The sequence below is a fragment of the Pongo abelii genome, chromosome 6, assembly GCF_028885655.2.
Source record: "Pongo abelii isolate AG06213 chromosome 6, NHGRI_mPonAbe1-v2.0_pri, whole genome shotgun sequence".
NCBI lineage: Eukaryota > Metazoa > Chordata > Mammalia > Primates > Hominidae > Pongo > Pongo abelii.
In genome coordinates, this window is record NC_071991.2 from 80,469,856 (window position 1) to 80,490,682 (window position 20,827).

At 37.1% G+C, this 20,827-nt stretch overlaps 1 protein-coding gene across 2 annotated transcripts in view; it reads right to left on the minus strand.

The window, feature by feature from the left end:
• Positions 1-20,827, minus strand: part of DYNC1I1 (dynein cytoplasmic 1 intermediate chain 1) — a 317,152-nt gene that overhangs the window by 244,087 nt on the left and 52,238 nt on the right. Inside the window, exon 5 of one of the 2 annotated variants that reach the window (XM_009242996.4) lies at positions 17,602-17,661. The exons of the other annotated variant lie outside the window; for it this stretch is intronic. Coding sequence (XP_009241271.2) covers positions 17,602-17,661 — 60 coding nt within the window. The remainder of the gene's footprint in view (positions 1-17,601; positions 17,662-20,827) is intronic. 2 annotated transcript variants of the gene reach the window in all.

The following is a 20,827-nucleotide window of genomic DNA, read 5'->3' on the forward strand; positions in this document are numbered from 1 at the left end:
AAGACCATTCACTATGACTAAGTGGGATTCATCCCAGAGATGCAAAGATAGTCCCATGAATGCAAATCAATACAGTAGCCCCTCCTTATCCAAGGTTTTGCTTTCCATAGTTTCAATTACCCACAGTCAACTGTGATCCAAAAATATTAAACATAAAATTCCAGAAATAAACAATTCATAAGTTTTAAATTGCACCCTGTTCTGAATAGCATGATAAAATCTTGCGCTGTCCCACTTCATCCTGCCTGGGACATCAACCGTCCCTTTGTCCAGCATATCCATGCTGTATATGCTACCCACAAATGAGTCAGTCAGTATTCATCTCAGTTATCAGATCAAATGTTGTGATATTGGCCAGGTATGGTGGCTCATGTCTGTAATCCCAACACTTTGGGAGGCCAAGTCTGGAGAATTGCTTGAGGCCAGGGGTTTGAGACCAGCCTGGGCAACAAAGTGAGACCTCTTCTGTTCAAAAAATCAAAAAATTAGCCAGGTGTGGCGGGTACGCTGTGGTCCCAGCTGCATGGCAGGCTGAGGCAGGAGGATCGCAGGAGGTTGAGGCTGCAGTGGGCTGCATTCACAAACACTGTACTCCAGCCTGGGTGACAGAGTGAGACCCTGTCTCAAGAAAAAAAAAAAAGTTGTGATATTACAGTGCTTTTGTTCAAGTAACCCTTATTTTACTTAATAATGGCCCCAAAGCACAAAAGTGGTGATGCTGGTAATTTGCTTATGTCAAAGAGAAACTGTAAAATGTTTCATTTATGTGAAAAGGTACACATTCTCAATAAGGAAAGAAGAAAAATCACATGGTGGGGCTGCTAAGTTCTATGGTAAGAATGAATCTTTTATCTGTGAAATTGTGAAGAAGGAAAAGGAAACCCATGCTAGTTTTCCTGACAGATCTTAAACTGCAAAAGTTATGGCCACAATGCATGACACATGCTTAGTTAAGATGGAAAAGGCATTACATTTGTGTGTGGAGCAGGGAAACATGAACAGAAACATGGTCTGACTGGTAATTGGACTCAGTACTATCCATGGTTTCAGGCATTCACTGACAGTCTTGAAACATATCCTCCACATAGAAGAGAGGACTACTATAAATGTACAAAAACTTCTATGATCATTTCAATAGATGCAAAAAAAGCAGTTGGCAAAATTCAACACCCTTTCATGATTAAAAAACCTCAATAAATTAGGTATAGAAGGAATGCACCTCCACATAAAAAGGCCATATATGACAAATCCACAGCAAACATCATACTCAATAGGGAAAAGTTGGAAGCTTTTCCTCAAAGATCTGGTACAAAGCAAAGATATGCAGTTTTGCTACTTCTATTCAGCATAGTCCTGGAAGTCCTAGAAAAACAATTAGGCAAGAGAAAGAAACAAAAGGGATCCAAATCTGAAAAGAATAAGTTAAATTGCTCCCATTTGCAGACAACATAATCTTTTATATAGAAAACCCTAAAGACTTCACTAAAAAACCTTCAGAAATGATAAACAAATGCAGTTAACTGGTAGGACGCAAAGTCAATAAACAAAAATTAGTAGCATGTCTATATATTAACAGTGAGCTGAGTAAAAAATCAAGAAAACAATTTACAATAGAGATCAAAATAATACAGCACTTAGGAATAAATCTAACAAAGATAAAAGATCTCTATACTGAAAACTATACAATACTGATGAGAGAAATTGAAGAAGACACAAATAAATTGATAGATATTCCATGCTTATGGATTGGAGGAATTAATATTGTCAAAATGTCCATATTACTCAAAGTGGCCTACAAATTCTATGTAATCTCTATCAAAATACCAGTGAAATTTTTTACAGAACTAGAAAAAACAATCCTAAAATTCATATGAAACCACAAAAGACCCCAAATAGTTAAAGCAACATTGAGCAAAAAGAACAAAGCTGAAGGCATCACACTACCTGACTTCAAAATATACTACAAACCTTAAGTAATCAGAACAGCATGGTACTGGCATAAAAACATACATACAGCCAATGGAACAGAACTGAGAGCCCAGAAACAAATCTACACATTTACAGCCAACCAATTTTTTATGCAGGTGGCAAGAACACACTATAGGGAAAGAACAGTCTTTGCAACAAATGGTGTTGGAAAAACTGGATATCCACATGCAGAAGAATAAAATTAGACCTTTATCTTACACCATATCCAAAAAACTCCCTCAAAATTGATTAAAGACTCAATTGTAAAATACAAAACTACTATAAGAAAACCTAACAGGAAAGCTCCGTGACATTGTTCTGGACAAGGATTTTTGGGAAATGACCTCAAAAGCACACGCTGCAAAAGCAAAAACAGACAAACGGAGTTACATCAAACTAAAAAGCTTCTCAACAAAAAAAGAAACAATCAACAGAATAAAGAGACAATGTACAAAATGGGAGAAAATATTTGCAAACTTACATCTGATTAAGGGATAATATCCAAAATATATGAGGAACTCATTTAATAGCAAGAAAACAATAACCAGATTTTGAAATGGGCAAAGGATCTGAGTAGACATCTCTTTAAAGAAGACATACAGATGGTCAATGAGTATCTGAAAAAATGCTCAACATCATTAATCATCAGGGAAATGCAAATTGAAAACTACAATGAGCTATCACCTTATACACGTTAGAATGGCTATGATCAGAAGGACAAAAGACAGCAAATATTGGCAAGATTCTGGAGAAAAGGGAAACCTTGCACACAGTTGGTGGTAACGTATATTAGTATAGCCATTATGGCAAACAGTATAAATGTTACTCAAGAAATTAAAAATAGAACTTCCATATGATCCAGCAATCCCACTACTAGATAAATATCCAATGAAAATAAAATGAGCATGTCAGAGAGGTATTTGTACCCCCATGTTCACTGCAGCATCATTCACAATAGCCAAGATATGAAATCAACCTATGTGTTTATCAAAAGATGAATAGATAAGGAAAATGTGGCTTACACAACGGAATACTATTCAGCCATAATAAAGACAATCCTGTCATTTGCAATGATATAGATGAACCAGGACAGCATTTTGTTAAGTGAAATAAGCGGGGTACGGAACAACAAATACTGTACGGGTTCACTCGTGGAATCTTAAAAAGTTGATGCATAAAGTAGACAGTAGGAAGGTAAGGTTATCAGGGCTGGGGCAGTTGAGGAGGGAAAGATGGGAGATGTTGGTCAAAGGATACAAAATTTCAGTTATACAGGAAAAGTAAGTTCAAGAGATCTATTGTATAACATGATGACTATAGGTAATAACAGTATACAGATGTTTCTGGACTTACAATTGGGTTTCATTCCAATAAACCCATCGTAAAGTAAAAAAAAAAAAAAAATCAAAACTGTAAGTTAAACACCAGTGTAAATCAGGGACCATTTGTATTGTGTTACTGAAAAATGGTAAGACAGTGGATGTTAAGTGTTCTCACCATAACTATGATAACTACATGAGGTAATGCATATGCTAATTAGCTATATTTAGTTACTCCACAATGCATATATAATTCAATACATCATGTTGTAGATGGTAAATACATACAATTTTATTTGTAAATTAAAAAATAAAATCAAAAAAAGAAGAAAAGGTAGCATATAATAAGAGCCAACATGAGTGAGTCACATAATAAGTAAGGCAGGAGAGTATAATGGGTGGATTATTGTGGATAAGTGAAATAGAATTTCATAGAGAATGGAAACTCTGGTGTGAATTTCAAGGATAGGCAGGAATCAGTTAAGTGGAAAGGAATGGGGACAATATCCTAGGGAGATCTCCTTGTCTGAGAGACAAGGTTTTCAGAATAGAAGTTTTGATTTGAGAGCAAGAGGAGATAAATTTAGAGAGGTATATTGAGGCCAGATTAGTAGAGGGTTTTAAGTATCAGGTTAAAGAATTTGGACTTTATGCTGTAGACAGTGAGGAGTTATTAAAAGTTGCTGAGTAAGAAACTGACAACTGCAAGACAACATTTAAAACATGTTTGTATAGAAACTATGTAAAAAAATATAGTCTAAACCCTTCTCTGACAAATGAGGGGCTAATGTTAGGTGTGGAAAGTCACTGGACCTTAGAAGCTGAGTGTGGAGAAAATGGAATTGAGAAACAATCTACAAGCAAAGGGGGATGGTTGGGTAGGTTTAGGAACAAAACCGAATCCAGGATAAACAATTCAAAGGGAGCAGCCAGAGAAAAGATCTGTGATTGATGGTCTAACCAAGTGTGGAGATTTGGTCCAGGGTGATGAGAAAGCACTAAGTGGCAACAGCACTGGAATGGAAAGAATGCTGCAAATTGGAGACTTTGGAAAAGAATTTAGGACAGATCTTCATTTACTTGATATGGAGGGTGAAGAAAAAGAAACAAATTAGAGATTATTTCAAAGGCTCACACCTTGTAGGAAGAAAAGTGACTGGTGTAACTGGAAGACATAAAGAAATCTACCTTTTCTTTGGGGTTAACAAAATGCATACTTGGTGGATGAGTTTGTGATAAGGGCTTTTCTGATCATAAGAAATGCAGGACCAAAGAGAAGACAAAATCCAAATGAGGACCTGGGAGCCACCCAATGGAGTCATAGAGAAAATGTTGGATCTATAGAAAAAGAGAATGTAGAAAGCTAATGGCACAGGAACTCATGTAATATGACAGACATTTTACAATGACAGAGTTAATTTGTTTTTCAACTACTGAATTCTAATGTACTGAGGTGTCAAGGTGTGACATCTGAAGGACTGATTCTTAGAGAGTTGGGTATGGGATACCACATGGAGGAATGGTGAGCATGGGGCACCACACTGAGGACATGAACCTGGTCTTGTGGCCCCCTTCATCACACACACACACACACACACACACACACACACAGATTTATCATTTATGTTCAGAATAGGTGTTTTTCTCCAAGTACTGGGAAACAGCTTGATGGTTGACCTTTTCTGACTACCTCAAGAAGGATGAGCTTCCATTCTTCTATATTCACATTTAAAAAATTATTTTAGGAAGTATTTATTTCATTTCCATGGTATTTGCTTCTTACTGTGCAGAGATATTAGTTTGGCAGCAAAAGCATTTTTCCTGAACAGAAGCAAATGTCAAGTCTGGCTCAATCAATAGGCACAACCAAAGGGTTAGCTTTGAATTTCATAACACAAGTAAATTTCTAGGATGAGAGAAGAATCAAAATAGTCATGATTATAATAGAACTTGGCAACACTGGAAGAGGTTCTGCTATTAAGGGCTCACTTTACAAAGGACATTAAAAGTTCAGAATAATAAGGACAGAAGGTACAGAAGTGTGTTTTCTCCAATAATATATATAAATGACAATGATTATATTAAAAATTATATAGGAATGACCTTTTACTACTTGATACTTACGAACAAGCTTCCATAGAATTTGTACCAACATAAAACTATAAAATTATAGAATTCTTCAAGTCACTGGGTACCAAAGTATAAGCACACCTCCTTAACAATTGGCCTACATCTTTCTGAAATTGAATGAAAAAGAAATATTGTTTTTTGAAAATCCAGTTGCTACTGTGGAATGGAAAATGCCCTATAATTGCTTATTCAAGATTCTTGAGGGCAGAGAACAAACACTTGGTGATAGAAGCTTCTCTAGAAATGTTTGGGGACAAACAAATGATTATTACAAATGGTGAGCAAAATGCTTCCTTCCTCTCTTGTGACAAAATTTTGATTGGTTCTGTTAAAACCAATTTATAACAGTTCTTCATGGGTCAGAATATAAATCTATATTTATAGATTCTGAAATCCATTTTGCTACTACATTTTGATACACACACATATTACAAGATGCTGTTTCATATTTCAATTTCTGTGGAAAGTGTGATTGAATGTTACTGAAGAGACAGGGGTTGTCAACTTGCTCAAATAATTCAACTGGCATTATTCTCAAGAACATACCAGGCATTGTTACATGACAAACCTTGAAAATTAATTCAACTCGTCATCTAGCATTAGGTAAGTAGAAAAAAAAACCTGAATTTGATTAAATTATTCACCATGAAAAACACCAAATATCATTTTAAGCTGTGAAATGTTAAAGCTCTTCCCATGAAAGTCAGGAAAAAGTAAGGGATACTCACTATCACTGTTATTACTTACACTGTTAATACATTTGTTTGGAAATTCTAATAAATATAATCATCCAAAACAAAAAAAAAAAAAAAAAAAAGAAAATTAATTCAAATCAGATATCTAAACATGATGCATAAGAATATTTGACAAAACTTGGAGAATAAGCCAAATGAAGGTCTTTCTTCATTAAAGGCTAATGGGGTTACATCTGTTCTGTTAGGCAAATGGCAATAACTTTAAAATGTAAAAAGACCTCTAGAACTTTCCTAGTTAGATTTTCTGTAACACCTACCACGATCTTGAGGATTATATGCTTCTCTCATTTCTTTATATGGTTGGTTTTACTTCTGTTCTTGACAGAGTGATCTCTTTATTTCACCATAGCAGTTTGGAATGGTGCCTGGTAGACTCGAGAGTAATACACATTCTCTCTTTCAGCCAAGAATGCAAAGAAGACGGTTTAGAGAAAGAAGAGGTCATCACCTACTAGTGAAACCACCTTTGCAAAAATTATAACAGTGAGAAAATTATGACAGTGAAAGAGATCTGATCTGACCAACTCTCATCTTGCCTTTAACCTTCAAACTGTATTTGGTCATTCCTGGGCTTGGGCCAAACTACTTTGGAATAAATTTAGCTTATAGTTTAAATGAAAATAGCCATTTCCCAAAATTATACTACTTTTATAAAACTAATGAAAGGCCATCAGGTTAGGAAAATGAGAGGGGCCTGAATTCTGCTAAGATGTAGGGATAGTTAAACGATTACCAGCCATTATTCTGGAGGTCACAAGATTTGCAACCTCCCCAATTCACTATTGTACAATCTAAGATTGGCCTTTAAAAATGTCTTTTTAAGCTTCTGCATTTCTGACAATCTGATGGCACCACCCAGACCCTGGACTCTTGGTTCCACCAGTCCGTCCTGGGGCCCCCACCCAGAAAACACACTCAGTGGTTGAGGACCATTTTCCACACCCCTACGATTGCACCTCCAACCAATCAGAAGCACCCATTCCTCTAACCACCCCCCGCCCAACCCACTAAACTATCCTTAAAACACCCTAGCCTCCGAATTTTGCAGGAGACTATGTGAGTAGTAACTCCGTCTCCCATGTGGCATAGCAGGCCTTCATCAATTAAATTGCAATGCCTTGGTCTCAGTGAACTGGTTTTGTCTGTGCAGCAGACAGGAAGAATCCACTGGGCAAGTACATTAACAGTGTCTCTCAAACATTGAAAATAAAATCTAAGTTCTTTCTTCTGTGAAGGAACAGCCAAATCCTTGCTCACAGCTTCATGGTTTTCCTTCATTCTCTTTGCTTCCTAATATTTTTAAAAACTCTATCAAGAGTTTGATATACTAATACGTAAAGGAAATATAATCATGAGGCTTCTGAAGCCAATAAATATTCTATAAGGTACTAGGTTTAATAATTTGGAGTGAAGGGCCACAAAATACCCTCATTGCTCATTGTTATCTACATAAAGTTGAGAATCTTTTCTTCTCTCCCAGCCCTGCTCTTCTTATGTTGTTCTCAGCCCACCTTCTGGAAGACTGGTAATCTCATGGGAACATTTGCATTTATGTTCTCTTCATAAGACACACCAAAAAACATTTTAAACATAATCCCTCCCTCAAATTTTCCCATTGCAGTTCCAAATTTCAATGACATATTTATTCACTTCCAAGTTATATTAGTTCTTTCTCTCCTGTGATCCTTTCACTTACTCTTTTTATCCTGTTATTTCATCTTTCCCTTTCAGTATCTTCAATTCACCTAATCTATTATAATGGCCTAAGAAAGAAAGCAAAACATTTTTGGTACTTCCGTATGTATTTGCCTGGTAAAAAGACAAGCTGAGTTGCACTTATTTTCTCATTTTATTTACAATTTTCTTGAAGTCATTTTTTTTTTCTGAAAGCCATATCACCTCACTTTTTTCTCTCTGCTGCCATTTGCTTTGCTAATCACATAGTTAACATACAAACCAGAATAAAGTGACACATTTGTGTTTCTGGCCAAAATGGAGTAATAGCAACCAAATTTACCCAGAAACCTCAAATATAAAATACGTAATGCTGAATAAAACAACTTACAGGCCACTAGAGGTCAGGCAATGAGGAACAGTGATACATGAGGGAGGGACACAAGCAAGAGGAGCGCTACAACTGCCCCAAGTTACAGCATTGAGAGAGTTTCCAGGCCATGGTGCAGGGAGGAAACTCAGGTGAAATCCAGCAGACTCTCCAAGTTGTAGAGACAGAGTTGAGAGTCCAGGGAGACCAGGCAGTTAGAATTCACAGGAAAATACAGCAGAGAGAAGAAATCTGCACAAAAGAAAACTCAGAAGTTTGCCTTTGAGAATTCAGCTCAGCACTGATCAGTACATTTATGTGAAGAAACTACCTGAGGCCAATGAAAGAATGACCTGAAAACAATTACAGAAAACAGTTCTGGGCATTTACACAGGAATAGGAATAGTTTCTGTTCACGCCAGTCAAACTGGAAAACCTTAAGATTTATGGGGCAATGTGTAGAACACATGTAAGGGACTTGCTTCAGTAGCAGGAATTAGCCCTAAGCTGAGCACCGCTCCTGTCCCAACTAAAAAAATCTTAAAAGCAAGACCTTAAAAGATAAAACTTGGTCAAAGTTAATTTACTATATCTTAGAACAAATCACAAGAAAAATATAGAAATTTAAGTATCTGAAACCTAAAAAAAAAAAATTCACAATGTCTGATATAAATAAAAAATTACCAAACATGCAGGAGTACTTCAGCAAAAAAACAGAATAGGAGGCTGAGAACCCTCACTCCACCCACAGAGCATCAAATAAACAGCTATACATGAATCAATATCCTCTGAGAAAAATACAGAAACTAGTGGAAAGATTTCTGTATACCAGATGGCTGAGAAAATTCCCACTTCAGCACAGGTAATGTAATGCCCAACCTTGTTTTTTCCTTTATTCACCTAGCCTTGTTTCTCCCTTAGCTAAGAGAACCAGACAAACTCCATCCTGGCTGTTTCACTGGCAGCCCCTTCCTCAAGGACTTAACTTGTGCAAGCTGACTCCCAGCACATCCAAGAATGCAATTAACTGATAAGGTACTGTGGCAAGCTATATCCGCAGTCCCCAAGAATTCGTCTGATTGATAACGCCCAAAGCCCCACATCTATCACCTTGTAATAGTCTTAAAGCCCCTGCACCTGGAACTGTTTACTTTCCTGTAACCATTTATCCTTTTAACTTTTTGACTACTTAACTTCTGTAAAATTGTTCTAACTAGACCCCCCCCCTTCCTAAACCAAGGTATAAAAATTAATCAAGCCCCTTCCTCGGGGCCAAGAGAACTTCGGGCGTTAGCTGTCTCTCAGTCCACGGCTAATAAAGGACTCTTAATTCGTCTCAAAGTGTGGCATTTCCCTAACTCGCTCGGGTACAACAGTAAGAAAAGCTGGACATATTCTCACTCTCACCATAAACCCTACCCTCAGCCCAGCACTATACAATTGGGGGGAACCTCCATCTCTCAGTTTCTCCCTGAGGAGTAAAGGGTTTGAACCATACACACAATATCCCAACTTTTAAAACCACTACCAGAGGAAATGACTCCTAACTTGCCTATCTCTGGAAGCCAATGGGGCCCAGAATTTATTAGACCCCTGGAATGGCAGAGAACAGAGGCAGCTTTAAACAGGCACTCAAGCATTTCCCATGCTTCTCCCCACTGGCTTAGCACACAGTGAGCAGGCGACAAAGCTCAGCTCCTAGATTTTCCCTAGAAGGGGTTAGATTGCACATCAAAAGCCCTGACTTTTCCAGCTGCTGCCCAAGGGTCTGGCTTCTAACAAGCCTGTATCTGGAAGTCAACAGGGCAGGCAATTACTAGTCCCCAGGAAGTTTAAATGGGTATGTAGACACTTCCCACAGCTCCTTCCTCCAGCTCACTCTGGCAAAGAAACCAAACTTCTAGCTTCTTCCTGGAAGGAGTTGGACTACTCAACAAATGCCCTGATTTTTTTCATCTGCTGCTTGGGAGTGTGGTTATTAACTCACCTAACTGGGGAGCTGATATGGCCCAATATTCACTGGTCACTTGGAGTCTCCAGAGAACAAAGCCGTGGTTTTGAATGGCCTTGCAGGCTCTTCCCATGACTCCTCCTGCCAGCTCATTTTACCAAAATGCACAGCTCTCAGATTATCCCTGGGAGGGGTTACATTATATATCTAGTACCTTGACTTTTCCAGCTGCTACCCATGGATCTGGCTTCTGACTTGCCTGTTTCTTGGAGCTAACAGGGCAGGCAGTCACTAGTCACTGGGAGTTTAAATGAATGTGAGGATACTTTCCATGGCTCCTCCCCACAAATCATTCCAGAAATAAAACCAAGCCTATAGCTTCTCCTTAAAAGAGCTTAAACTACCCATCTAGACCTTTAAATTTTCTAGTCGCTACCAGAGGGACTGGCCTCTAACTTTTCTGTTCTGAGAGCTGAAGGGCCTAGCATTTACTAGACCCCCTAGAGGTGACAGAGAGTAAAGCAATGATTTAAAACAGCCTGCGTCTGAGTGAGCATACAGGCATTTGCCACAGTTCCTCTTCCTGGCTCAGTGCAGAGCAAGTGGGTGATAAACTCCAGTTCCCAGCTTCTTCCTAAGGACATTAATATGCATTAAGGACAGCTGGTGATGCATAAGGAGAGCTGGAATAAATTGATGCATTAGAACACGTACCTAATGCATCAATTATTCCAACTGCTACTCAAGAGACTGGCTCCAATCTTGCCAATCTTAGGACTCTCTTAGGGTTTAGCATACTCTAGTACCCTGGGCCCACTAAGGAAACAGATGGCAGTTTGGAAGCACAAAGGATTAGGAAGCATCCAGAATCTCTAGCTAGCCTAATGGATGAAGATTGACTCTTATATGACATCAGTCAGTGAAGACTAAGAGAGGTGGTTGTTTTATAAAATGTGCAGAAACTAACACAAAGAATCAAAGAAAATGAAAATTTGTTCCAAATAAAAGAACAAGATAAATCTTCAGAAACCTGTCTTACTGAAATGGAGACATGTGATTTACCCAACAGAGAATTCAAAATGTTGATCATGAAGATGTTCACAATGGTTAGGAGAGAAATGCATGAACAATGTGAGAATCTTGACAAAGAGATAGAAAATATTTAAAAATACCAAATAGAAATAATAGACCTGAAGAATACAATAACTGAACTGAAAAATTCAATATGAGGTTTCAACAGCAGACTTGATTAAGCAGAAGAAAGGAGAAGTAAAGTCAAAGACAGCTCACTGGAAATCCTCTAGTCAGAGGAGCCAAAAGGAAAAAAAAAGAATAAAAAACAGTGAAGATATATTAAGAGAATTACAGGGTAACATCAAGTGGCAATATATGCATTATGAAACTCACAGAAGGAGAACCAGAAAACTCATTCAGAGAAATAATGGCTGAAAAATTCCCAAACCTGGGGAAGGAAATAAGACATCCAGATTCAGGAAGCCCAAAGAACACCAAGAACACCATATAAGATAATCCCAAAGATGCCCAAACCAAGGACATATTATAAATAAATTGTCAAAAGTTAAAAGCAAAGAGAGGATTTTGAAAACAAGAAAATGGCTACTTGCTATCTACCTGAGAACCCTCATAAGACAATGAGCCAATTTTTCAATAGAAATCATGCAGGCCAGAAGGGAGTGTGTGATATATGCAAAGTGCTGAAAGAAGAAAAAAAAACCTGCCAATCAAGAATACAATACCAGGTAAACCTGTCCTTCAAAAATGAAGGGGGTAATAAAGCCTTTCTCAGACAAACAAAAGCCAAGAGAGGTTACCATCACTAGTTCTGACATACAAAAAAATGCTAAAGAAAGTTCTTCAACTTGAAATGAGAGGATTCTAAACAGCAACACAAAAACATAAGAAAGTATAAAATCTGTTGTTAAAGGTAAATATATAGACAAAAACAGAAGACTGCATTGTTATAAAGGTGGTGGGTAAACAGCTTTTGGTTCAAATATAAAAGTAAAAAGACAAATGAATAAAAAATGACTATAACTAAATTATGTAAATGGACACACCTTCTAAACAGATATGAACTGCAACACCAATTGCACATAATATGGGGGGAAATTAGATAAAAATGTAGAGTTTTCGTATGCAAGAGAAAATGCTATCAGCTCACTATAATAAATTTTATGTAAGTCCCATAATAACCACAAAGAAAATACCTATAGAAGTTACATACAAGAAAAAGAGAAAGGAGCCTGGGTGCAGTGGCTCACATCTGTAATCCCAGCACTTTGGGAGGCCGAGGTGGGTGGATCACCTGAGGTCAGGAGTTTGAGACTAACCTGGCCAACATGGTGAAACTGCATCTCTACTAAAAATACAAAAATTAGCCAGGCATGGTGGTGCATGCCTATAGTCCCAGCTACTTGGGAGGCTGAGGCAGGAGAATTGCTTGAACCTGGGAGGCGGAGGTTGCAGTGAGCCAAGATTGCATCACTGCACTCCAGCCTGGGTGATAGAGCAAGACTCTGTCTCAAAAAATAAAAAGAAAAGTAGAAAGGAAACAAAGCTTCTATTCAACATAATACTGGAAGTCTTAGCCAGATAAATTAGACAGAAAAAGAAATACAAGTCATCCAAATAAGAAAGAAGTAAAATGTCTCTTTTTGTAGATGACATGACCTTGTATGTAGGAAACTTTATAGACTCCACAAAAATTAATGCAAAAATTAAGTGTTTCTCTACACCAACAATGAACTATCTGAAAAAGAAATCAACAAAGCATTTCCACTAATAATAGCATCAGAAAGAAAAAAATACTTAGATTTAACCAAAAAGGTGAAAAATCTCTACATAAAAGAACTGTAAAGCATTTATGAAAAAAAATTGAAGACAAATAAATGAAAAGACATTGTATGTTGTTCATGGATTACATAAAACAATATTATTAAAATGTCCATACTGCCTAGAGTAGTCTACAGATTCAATACAATCTCTACCAAAATTTAAATGATATTTTTCATAGAAATAGAAAAAAAATCTTAAAATTCATATGGAACCCCAAAAGATCTTGAATAACCAAAGCAATCTTGAGAAAGGTATTCTCAAGAGGTATCACACTTCTTGATTTCAAATTATACTACAAAACTATATTAATCAAAACAGTATGGAACTGTAACACAAACAGGCATATAGGTCAGTGGGACAGAATGGAGATTCCAGAAATTAACCCACACATCTACAGTCAACTAATTTTCCACAATAGAGACAAGAATACAAAATGGAGAAATGATAGTCTCTTCAATTCACGGTGTTGGGAATACTAAATATCCGTATTTGAAAGAATGAAATTGGATCTTTATATCACACACATACATGTACACACAAAAAAAACTCAAAATGGATAAAAGATATAAATATAAGACCTGCAACTATACAACTCCTAAAAGAAAACATAAATGAGATTTTCGACATTGGCCTTGGCAATGATTTTTCAGATATGACACCAAAAGCACAGGCAACAAAGGCAAAAGTAGACAAGCGGGACTACAGCAAGCTAAAAAGCTTCTGCACAATAAGAAAACAACCAATACAATGATAAGGCAATGTACAGAATGGGAGATAATATTTTAATCCATATTACTGATAAGGGGTTAATATCCAAAATATAAAAAGAATTGAAACAACTCAATAGCAAAATTACAAATTACCTGATTTAAAAATGCACAGAGGCCCTAAATAGACTTATCTCCAAAGAAGACATAAGATGACCAACATGTATATGAAAAAGTGTTCAACATCACTAACTATCAGAGAAATGCAAATCAAAACTATAATGAGATACAATCAGGATCACTATTATTAAAAATAAAAAATAAGAAGTATTGGAAGGGATATTGAGAAAACAACCTAGTACACTGTTGGTAAGATTGTAAATTGGCATTGCCATTATGGAAAATAATATGTAAGTTCCTCAAAAAATTAAAACTAGAGCTACATATTATCTAACAGTCCCTTTTCTGGACATACATATCTAAAGGAAATAAAATTAGTATCTCAAAGAGATATCTGTCTCTGGCCTGAGAGGCAGAGGTTGCAGTGAGCCAAGAGCGCACCACTGCACTCCAGCCTAGGTGACAGAGTGAGACTCTGTCTCAAAATAAAACAAAACAAAAAACCTCCACAATATTATTCCAAACCCAAATGATTTCATAGGTGAATTGTATTCTACCAAATATTAAAATAATTGCTTAAAAATCAACATTATGTTAACAAAAGCATGATCCATAAAAGGACAAATTTGTAAACTGTAATTAGTCGAAATTAAAATGGTTTGCTTTCTTAAAGACACTGTTAAGAAAATGAAAATGGCAGGTCACAGACTGAGAGAAAATATTAATAAATTATATACCCCATAAAGCATTTTATCCAGAACATAGGAAGAACTTTCAAAATCAATTATGAGAAAATAACCCAACTCAAAAACAATATATAAGACTAACAGATTTAAGCAGACATTTCATCAGAGAGGATACTCATATGGCAAATAAGCAACTAAAGAGATATTCAACATTATTAGTCATTAGGGAAATGCAAATTAAAACCACAGTGAAATACCACTATACTCCTTTAATAATAGTTGACAAATTAATAATTTCTTTTAAAAAGCTCAAACTAAGCATTGTCAAGAATGTGGAAAAATCGAGGCTCTCATAAACTGCTGGTGGGAATGTATAATGATAAAACCACTTTGAAAACAGTTTGATAATTTCTTAAAAAGTTAAATGTGTATCTACTATATGATTCAACCATAAATACCTCTACTGGGAGGTATTTACCCAAAAGAAATGAAAGCATATGTGCATTAAAATATTTGTACATGAATGTTTATAGCAGTGCTATTTGTAATGGGCAAAAATTGTAAACAACCCAATGTATATAAAAAGTGACTGGATAAACAAACTGTGGTATATCCATACAATGAAATAAAAAGGATAGAGCTGTTTATATACACTTAACCTGAATGAATCTCAAAATAATCCTTCTGAATGAAGGAAGTCAGTCAAAGGAGTACCTCCTGGATGATTTCATTTATATGACAATCTAGGAAATGCAAACTAAGGTATAGTGACAGAAAGCAGATCAGATGTTTGGGGGATAGGGAAGAACAGGAAGAAGCAAGAGTGTAGATTACAAAGGGGCATGAGCAAACTCTTGGGGATGATTAATGTGTTCACTATCTTGATTGTGGTAATAATTTCATGGATGTGTATACACATCAAAAACCATCAATTTGAATAGTTTTAATATGTGTAGTTTATTTAAAGCCAGTTATACTTCAGTAAAGGTGTTAAATTAAGCGACAAAGCAGGCTATGGATTATGGTCATTCCCATGCCACAGCTCAAGAAGGTGAAATAAAACTCTCTAGAAAAATCTAGAAATTTTCATTAAGGCAACATTTGAAATTGTAACATGGCTAAAATAATGTCACCTCTCAAAAATTCTCTGAAAATGCCTTCAAACTCTCTAAGATAAGCCACTCACTCACAGGCAGATGGCATTTAACCTAAAATGCAAATAGTCCTTCAACCTCCTTTTATACCTATAGTGGGCATTGAAATTGATAGAACCTCAGAGATATATGGCCAGGAATCTCAGGAATTCAAAATGAATAATAAATAAATAAATGCCTAGTTTGGGGTATATCGGTTTGTATTTAGAAAGTGAACAGAAAGCCTCCTATCTTCTCTCTCCAACGCACTGGGTTCACTCTCAAGTATAATGCAGCAGGTAAGGTGGGGCCACAGATATGCTATATCCCTAGAATAAATCACAAGTTTTAATCTGCATAGTCAACATGAGTTTTTGCTTGGAAAACAGATATAAATGGGAAAATTCCAAACTATTCCACATCAGCAAGTGTAATTTAGCACTGCTGCAATCTGTCTAAAAATCTGTTAGTTTAAGTGCATGGGGTAGTCTCTGCCAGTTCTCTCCCCTGCCTGTTTTTTTAACACAATAAAATTTTGAAGAACTGCCTTCTGAAGTTCCCCTGAACTATAACTTACCATATATTCTCTGCTTTATTTAAGCCATATCTCTTGCTTATTTAAATAATACAAATTGAAATATAACATAAATGAACTATATAACTAAATAGCCAAGAATTTAGTAAGGTTAAAAAAGAAATAGTGCATCCATTACCTAAATGTTAGGATATTTCCTTGGCTTAGTATTGTCATGAATCAGCTAAGAATTTTTGCATATACAAAGGGTCACAGGCAGATGGCATTTAATCTAACATGCAAATAGCCCTTCAACCTCCTTTTATACCTACAGTAGGCATTGAAACTGACAGAACCTCAGAGATATATGCCCAGGAATCTCAGGAATTCAAAATGAATAATAAGTAAATAAATGCCTGGTTTGGGATATGTTGGTTTATATTTAGAAAGAAAAGATAATGGTTCCATAAAATGTAGTTATGAAACTTGCTATTCACTTAGAGATATCCAGTGCTCTGTCGGTAAATGCTTAATAAATTGCTTGTAGGAAAGGAGGCAATTTCTGTGGTGTAAATACTTCCACTGTTGCTGATTTCCAGCTGATTTAACTGAACGTGAAGTTGAGAAGAGAAATGCGCAATCGGCTCTCCTGAGCTTGATGACCAGCTGCTACAAGCAACCCACTAGAAATATCTCATGTGTGACTACAGCTAACTCCAACCCTACAATGGAAATAAATTGACTTTCTAGGATATGTCTGTGTGTTTTATTCAACTCCAAGTCTTCATCTCTGAGGTTTTCTTTTAACTTGTGATAATACATTTCCATCTGAAAAAAATGATATTTAGGACATAGGAGACATTACTCAACATCAAGTATTTGAAATATCTTTAGATCAAGGTATTCAATTAATTTCCTTGTTTTTTTTTTAAACAGGAATCTTTAACTGTTCAAACTTATTTCAAATTAAGTGCTTATTGTGAGTTCCCCCAAAACTGAAAAGTAAAGAAACAAGACCCAATATTTTAATACTGATCTTAGACAAAGGTTAACTTAAGGCAACTTGTTAGTAAAGGGGAGGATGGTTATGATAAAGTCAAACATATCTCCCACTGCAGAACTTGTGTGCCCCACTTTTAATTAGATGTGTGGGTTTATGTTTGATTTTTGTTTGGGGGAGTGTTGTTTTGCAATAATAGGAATTAATAAGGAGAAATCAAAAGCCATCTTTTTGTGGTGTTTTCCACAAAGAGAGACTTTCTTCAAAGCTTTATAAGGAAAATCAACAGAAGGAAACGAACTTATCAAACTAGAAGTTCAACAAAAGGGGAGAACACAAGAGCAACAACAGCTCCAGCATTTCAACACAACTGTAGCAAAGAAATAATAAAAGGAGTAACAAAAGAGCAGACATATACCCAAGTTCTGAGTCTGACTGCAGCTGGAGCACTGAGGGGTCTGTGTCCCACTGCAGGGTCCTAATTGTGCAGCACAAAGGAAAAAGAACACAGAGAATTAACAAAAGGGGAGGGCAACAAACCAAACCAAACTATGTCATTCATCAAGGCAAGAGCATATACAATACATACACAGAACATGTCCCCCTTCCATCCCCTCCACCCCCAGTGACTATCAAACAACAAGAGAAAGTGAGGAGCCATCTTTTCCTGCAAACATCTGTTTAATTTCGGGAGCTATGGCTACTTTCATGAAAGAAAGTTGAGACCAAGTGTTCAAACTCCACACACACCCCTACCCTTTGTTTTGTTTTGTATTGAAGCCTCATTGATTTGAGCAAGTAAACCACTGCATGTATCTCTGACACCCAGAGCCCACCCACATCTGGGAACTCCAAGCATCTTCTACGTGGTGAAAAGAACTAAACGCAAGGGTGCAAATGGGTCAGGGCAGGGGTATGACTGCAGGGCCTGGTGAATAACTGGCTTCCTTGGATCAGGTACTACAAATATAATGCATTAGATTTCGAGACTCATGGGTATTTTTATGCTTATTTATATATTGTACACCAAGATGGTCACCAACAATATCATGTCTAAGATGTCAGGGATTGATATCTTATATTTTTTAAACATTGCATAAGCAATGGCACAAAGTATCAATAGTTACCAAAGCATCCAATTTCCCTTGTTATTTCTCCTTCTAAATAAGAGGGGATAAATGGCTTTTCTATAAACAGAGCACATGCCAGGACCTTTCTCAGCCAGGCTCTTTAAATATCCTGCACAGAACCGGTTACAGGTGAATCAGGCATGAGATTATCTCAGAGGCAACTAATGGACAGCACAAACTTTAGGATCAGGCATCTGTGATTCAAATCTTGCCTCTGTGACTTACCAGCTGTGTGACATTGAGCATGCTGTTTAATAAGTTCTCAGCCCCTGCATCCCTTTGTTTACTCTGTGGCCTACAGAGCAGTAGCATCAGCATCTCTTGGGAGTTTGCTGGAAATGCAGAAACTCACATCCCACCCCAGACTTAGTGACTCCATATTACAGTTTAACAAGTTCCCCAGGTGATCCATGGGCACCCTTAATTTGAGAAGCCCTGCTCGGTTTCCTTGTCTGTAAATACTTACTGTAGCTTATATGATAACTTATGAACTCGCCTGCAGTGATCTTCCAAACTTCTCTCTAACCATTCATTCACTCACATCAACTCTGCATACTCCTTAATGTTCTTCCTTTAAACATCTGCATGGCTCATGACTTTGCTTCTTTTGTGTCTTGGCTTAAATGTTACCTCCTCAAAGAGGCTCCCCTGCTTCACCACCTGATCTCAGGTAGCACTTCCTTATCACTTTTCATTTCCTTCCTTTCCCCTGCTTTATTTCCTTCATAGCACTCATCTTTACCTATAATTTTCTTGTATATCAGGTTATTTATTTTTGTTTGTTGTCTGACTTTGGACTTAAGCTTCATAATGGCAGGGGTGGCTACATCTCTAGAATATAGGGATATGCCTAGAACTGTATCGCGCATATGTGCTTATATAATACGATATTTGTTGAATGAATGAATCTTTTGCTGGTTTTCTACAAGGATTAAATGCAGGTATACCTATAAAGCACATGGCAACCATATGATAAGCAGCAGCTGCTTTTACTACTGCCACAACTACTCTATCTACTCTTAATATTTCTTTGAGTCAATGCTCGACCTATTTGACAGATCGCATATTAACCCCTCCTGCAGAAGTAGCAGAATACAGATTCACAGCTTCCCTTCTATGCTCTGGCTGTGCTCTTGTCTTTTTACATAAAACCTCTGAAAGATTAAAACTGAAGTCCAATGAGACACTAGCGAGTGTTTCTTAGACCAGTGCTTCTCAAATTTTAATACACATACAGATACCTGAGAATATTGCTAAAATGCAGTCTGACTTAGTAGGTGTGGGGGTGGCCCGAGACTCTGCATTTCAAACTAGCTCCAGGAGATACAGATGCTGCTGCTCTGTGGAACACACTTTGAGCAGCAATGACTTGACTTAGATAAGTGGTTCTCAAACTTTCATGTTCATCAGAATGACCTGGAGAGCTTTAATAAGCTGATCCCCAACCCTAGAAATTCTGATTCAGTAGATCTGGAGTGGGGCCCTAGAATTTGTAGTTCTAACAAGTTTCCAGGTGATGTTTACAAGGCTAATCACGGGACCGCCTTTGGAGAATGACAGAGCTAGACTATTGCTTTCAGCTCAAGCCTGGCCTCAGGCCCAGGCCACCCCTAGACCAATTAAGCCAGAATGTCTGGGGTGGGACCCAGGCATCTGTATTTTTTTAAAGCTTTCCAGATGATTCTAATGTTCAGCCAGGGGTGAGAACCCCTGCTCTGAATTCATTCTCTGCTGAAGAAAATTAGCCCTTCTTGCTTCTGGGCACTGATTCTTTAATCTCGTTCAAATTGTGAAAGTAATGGAATATGTTAACATAATTCATACTTGCTGTTCACATATCTCTGGGGGTCAAATTTAAGAGCATTTCTTCTGCTGTAGACAGAAGAGCAGACTCTGGCTGTTGCTGATTGTAAGAAGCTTTCCTTGCAAGGAGTAGGATCAGCTATTTGACCTCCATTTTCCTTGAGGTTTCTGATGGGCTGATTTTTAGCGACCACTTCTCCCAGGAGCTCCCCGATGGTCTGGCTCTTCTGATACTTATTGAATAGATCACCTGAACTCACTATACCCTTAAGAAGTACAAATAGTGATTCTATCAGAATCATCCACTTAAAAAGTCCACAGATTAGTACTGGGGAGTTTGCATTTACTCGGCCGGAAAAACAAAGGTAGGAATGTAACACCACAACAGCCTTGCCTCCTGGCACACCTATGTTATTCAGTAACAGAAATCATAGTTATTGTCAGTAACAAGCTGTTGGGTAACGAGAGAAGCCAAGGATGCTATCAAATGTGCCAATTGTATTATATTTTCATTTTTCCCATTATTATCTGTGGGGTGGTTCCTTTCAAGGAATATGCAAATATGCAAATTTTTTTGAAAGGAACTTAAAGCCAATATGCAAAATGGGCAAAGGTTGTTTGTGTTTCCAGGGATAGCCTAGAAATATGTATTAAACATTCGCCGAATTCCTTCTGTGTAAACCATGCAGGACAGCTTCCCCGCAGATGGCA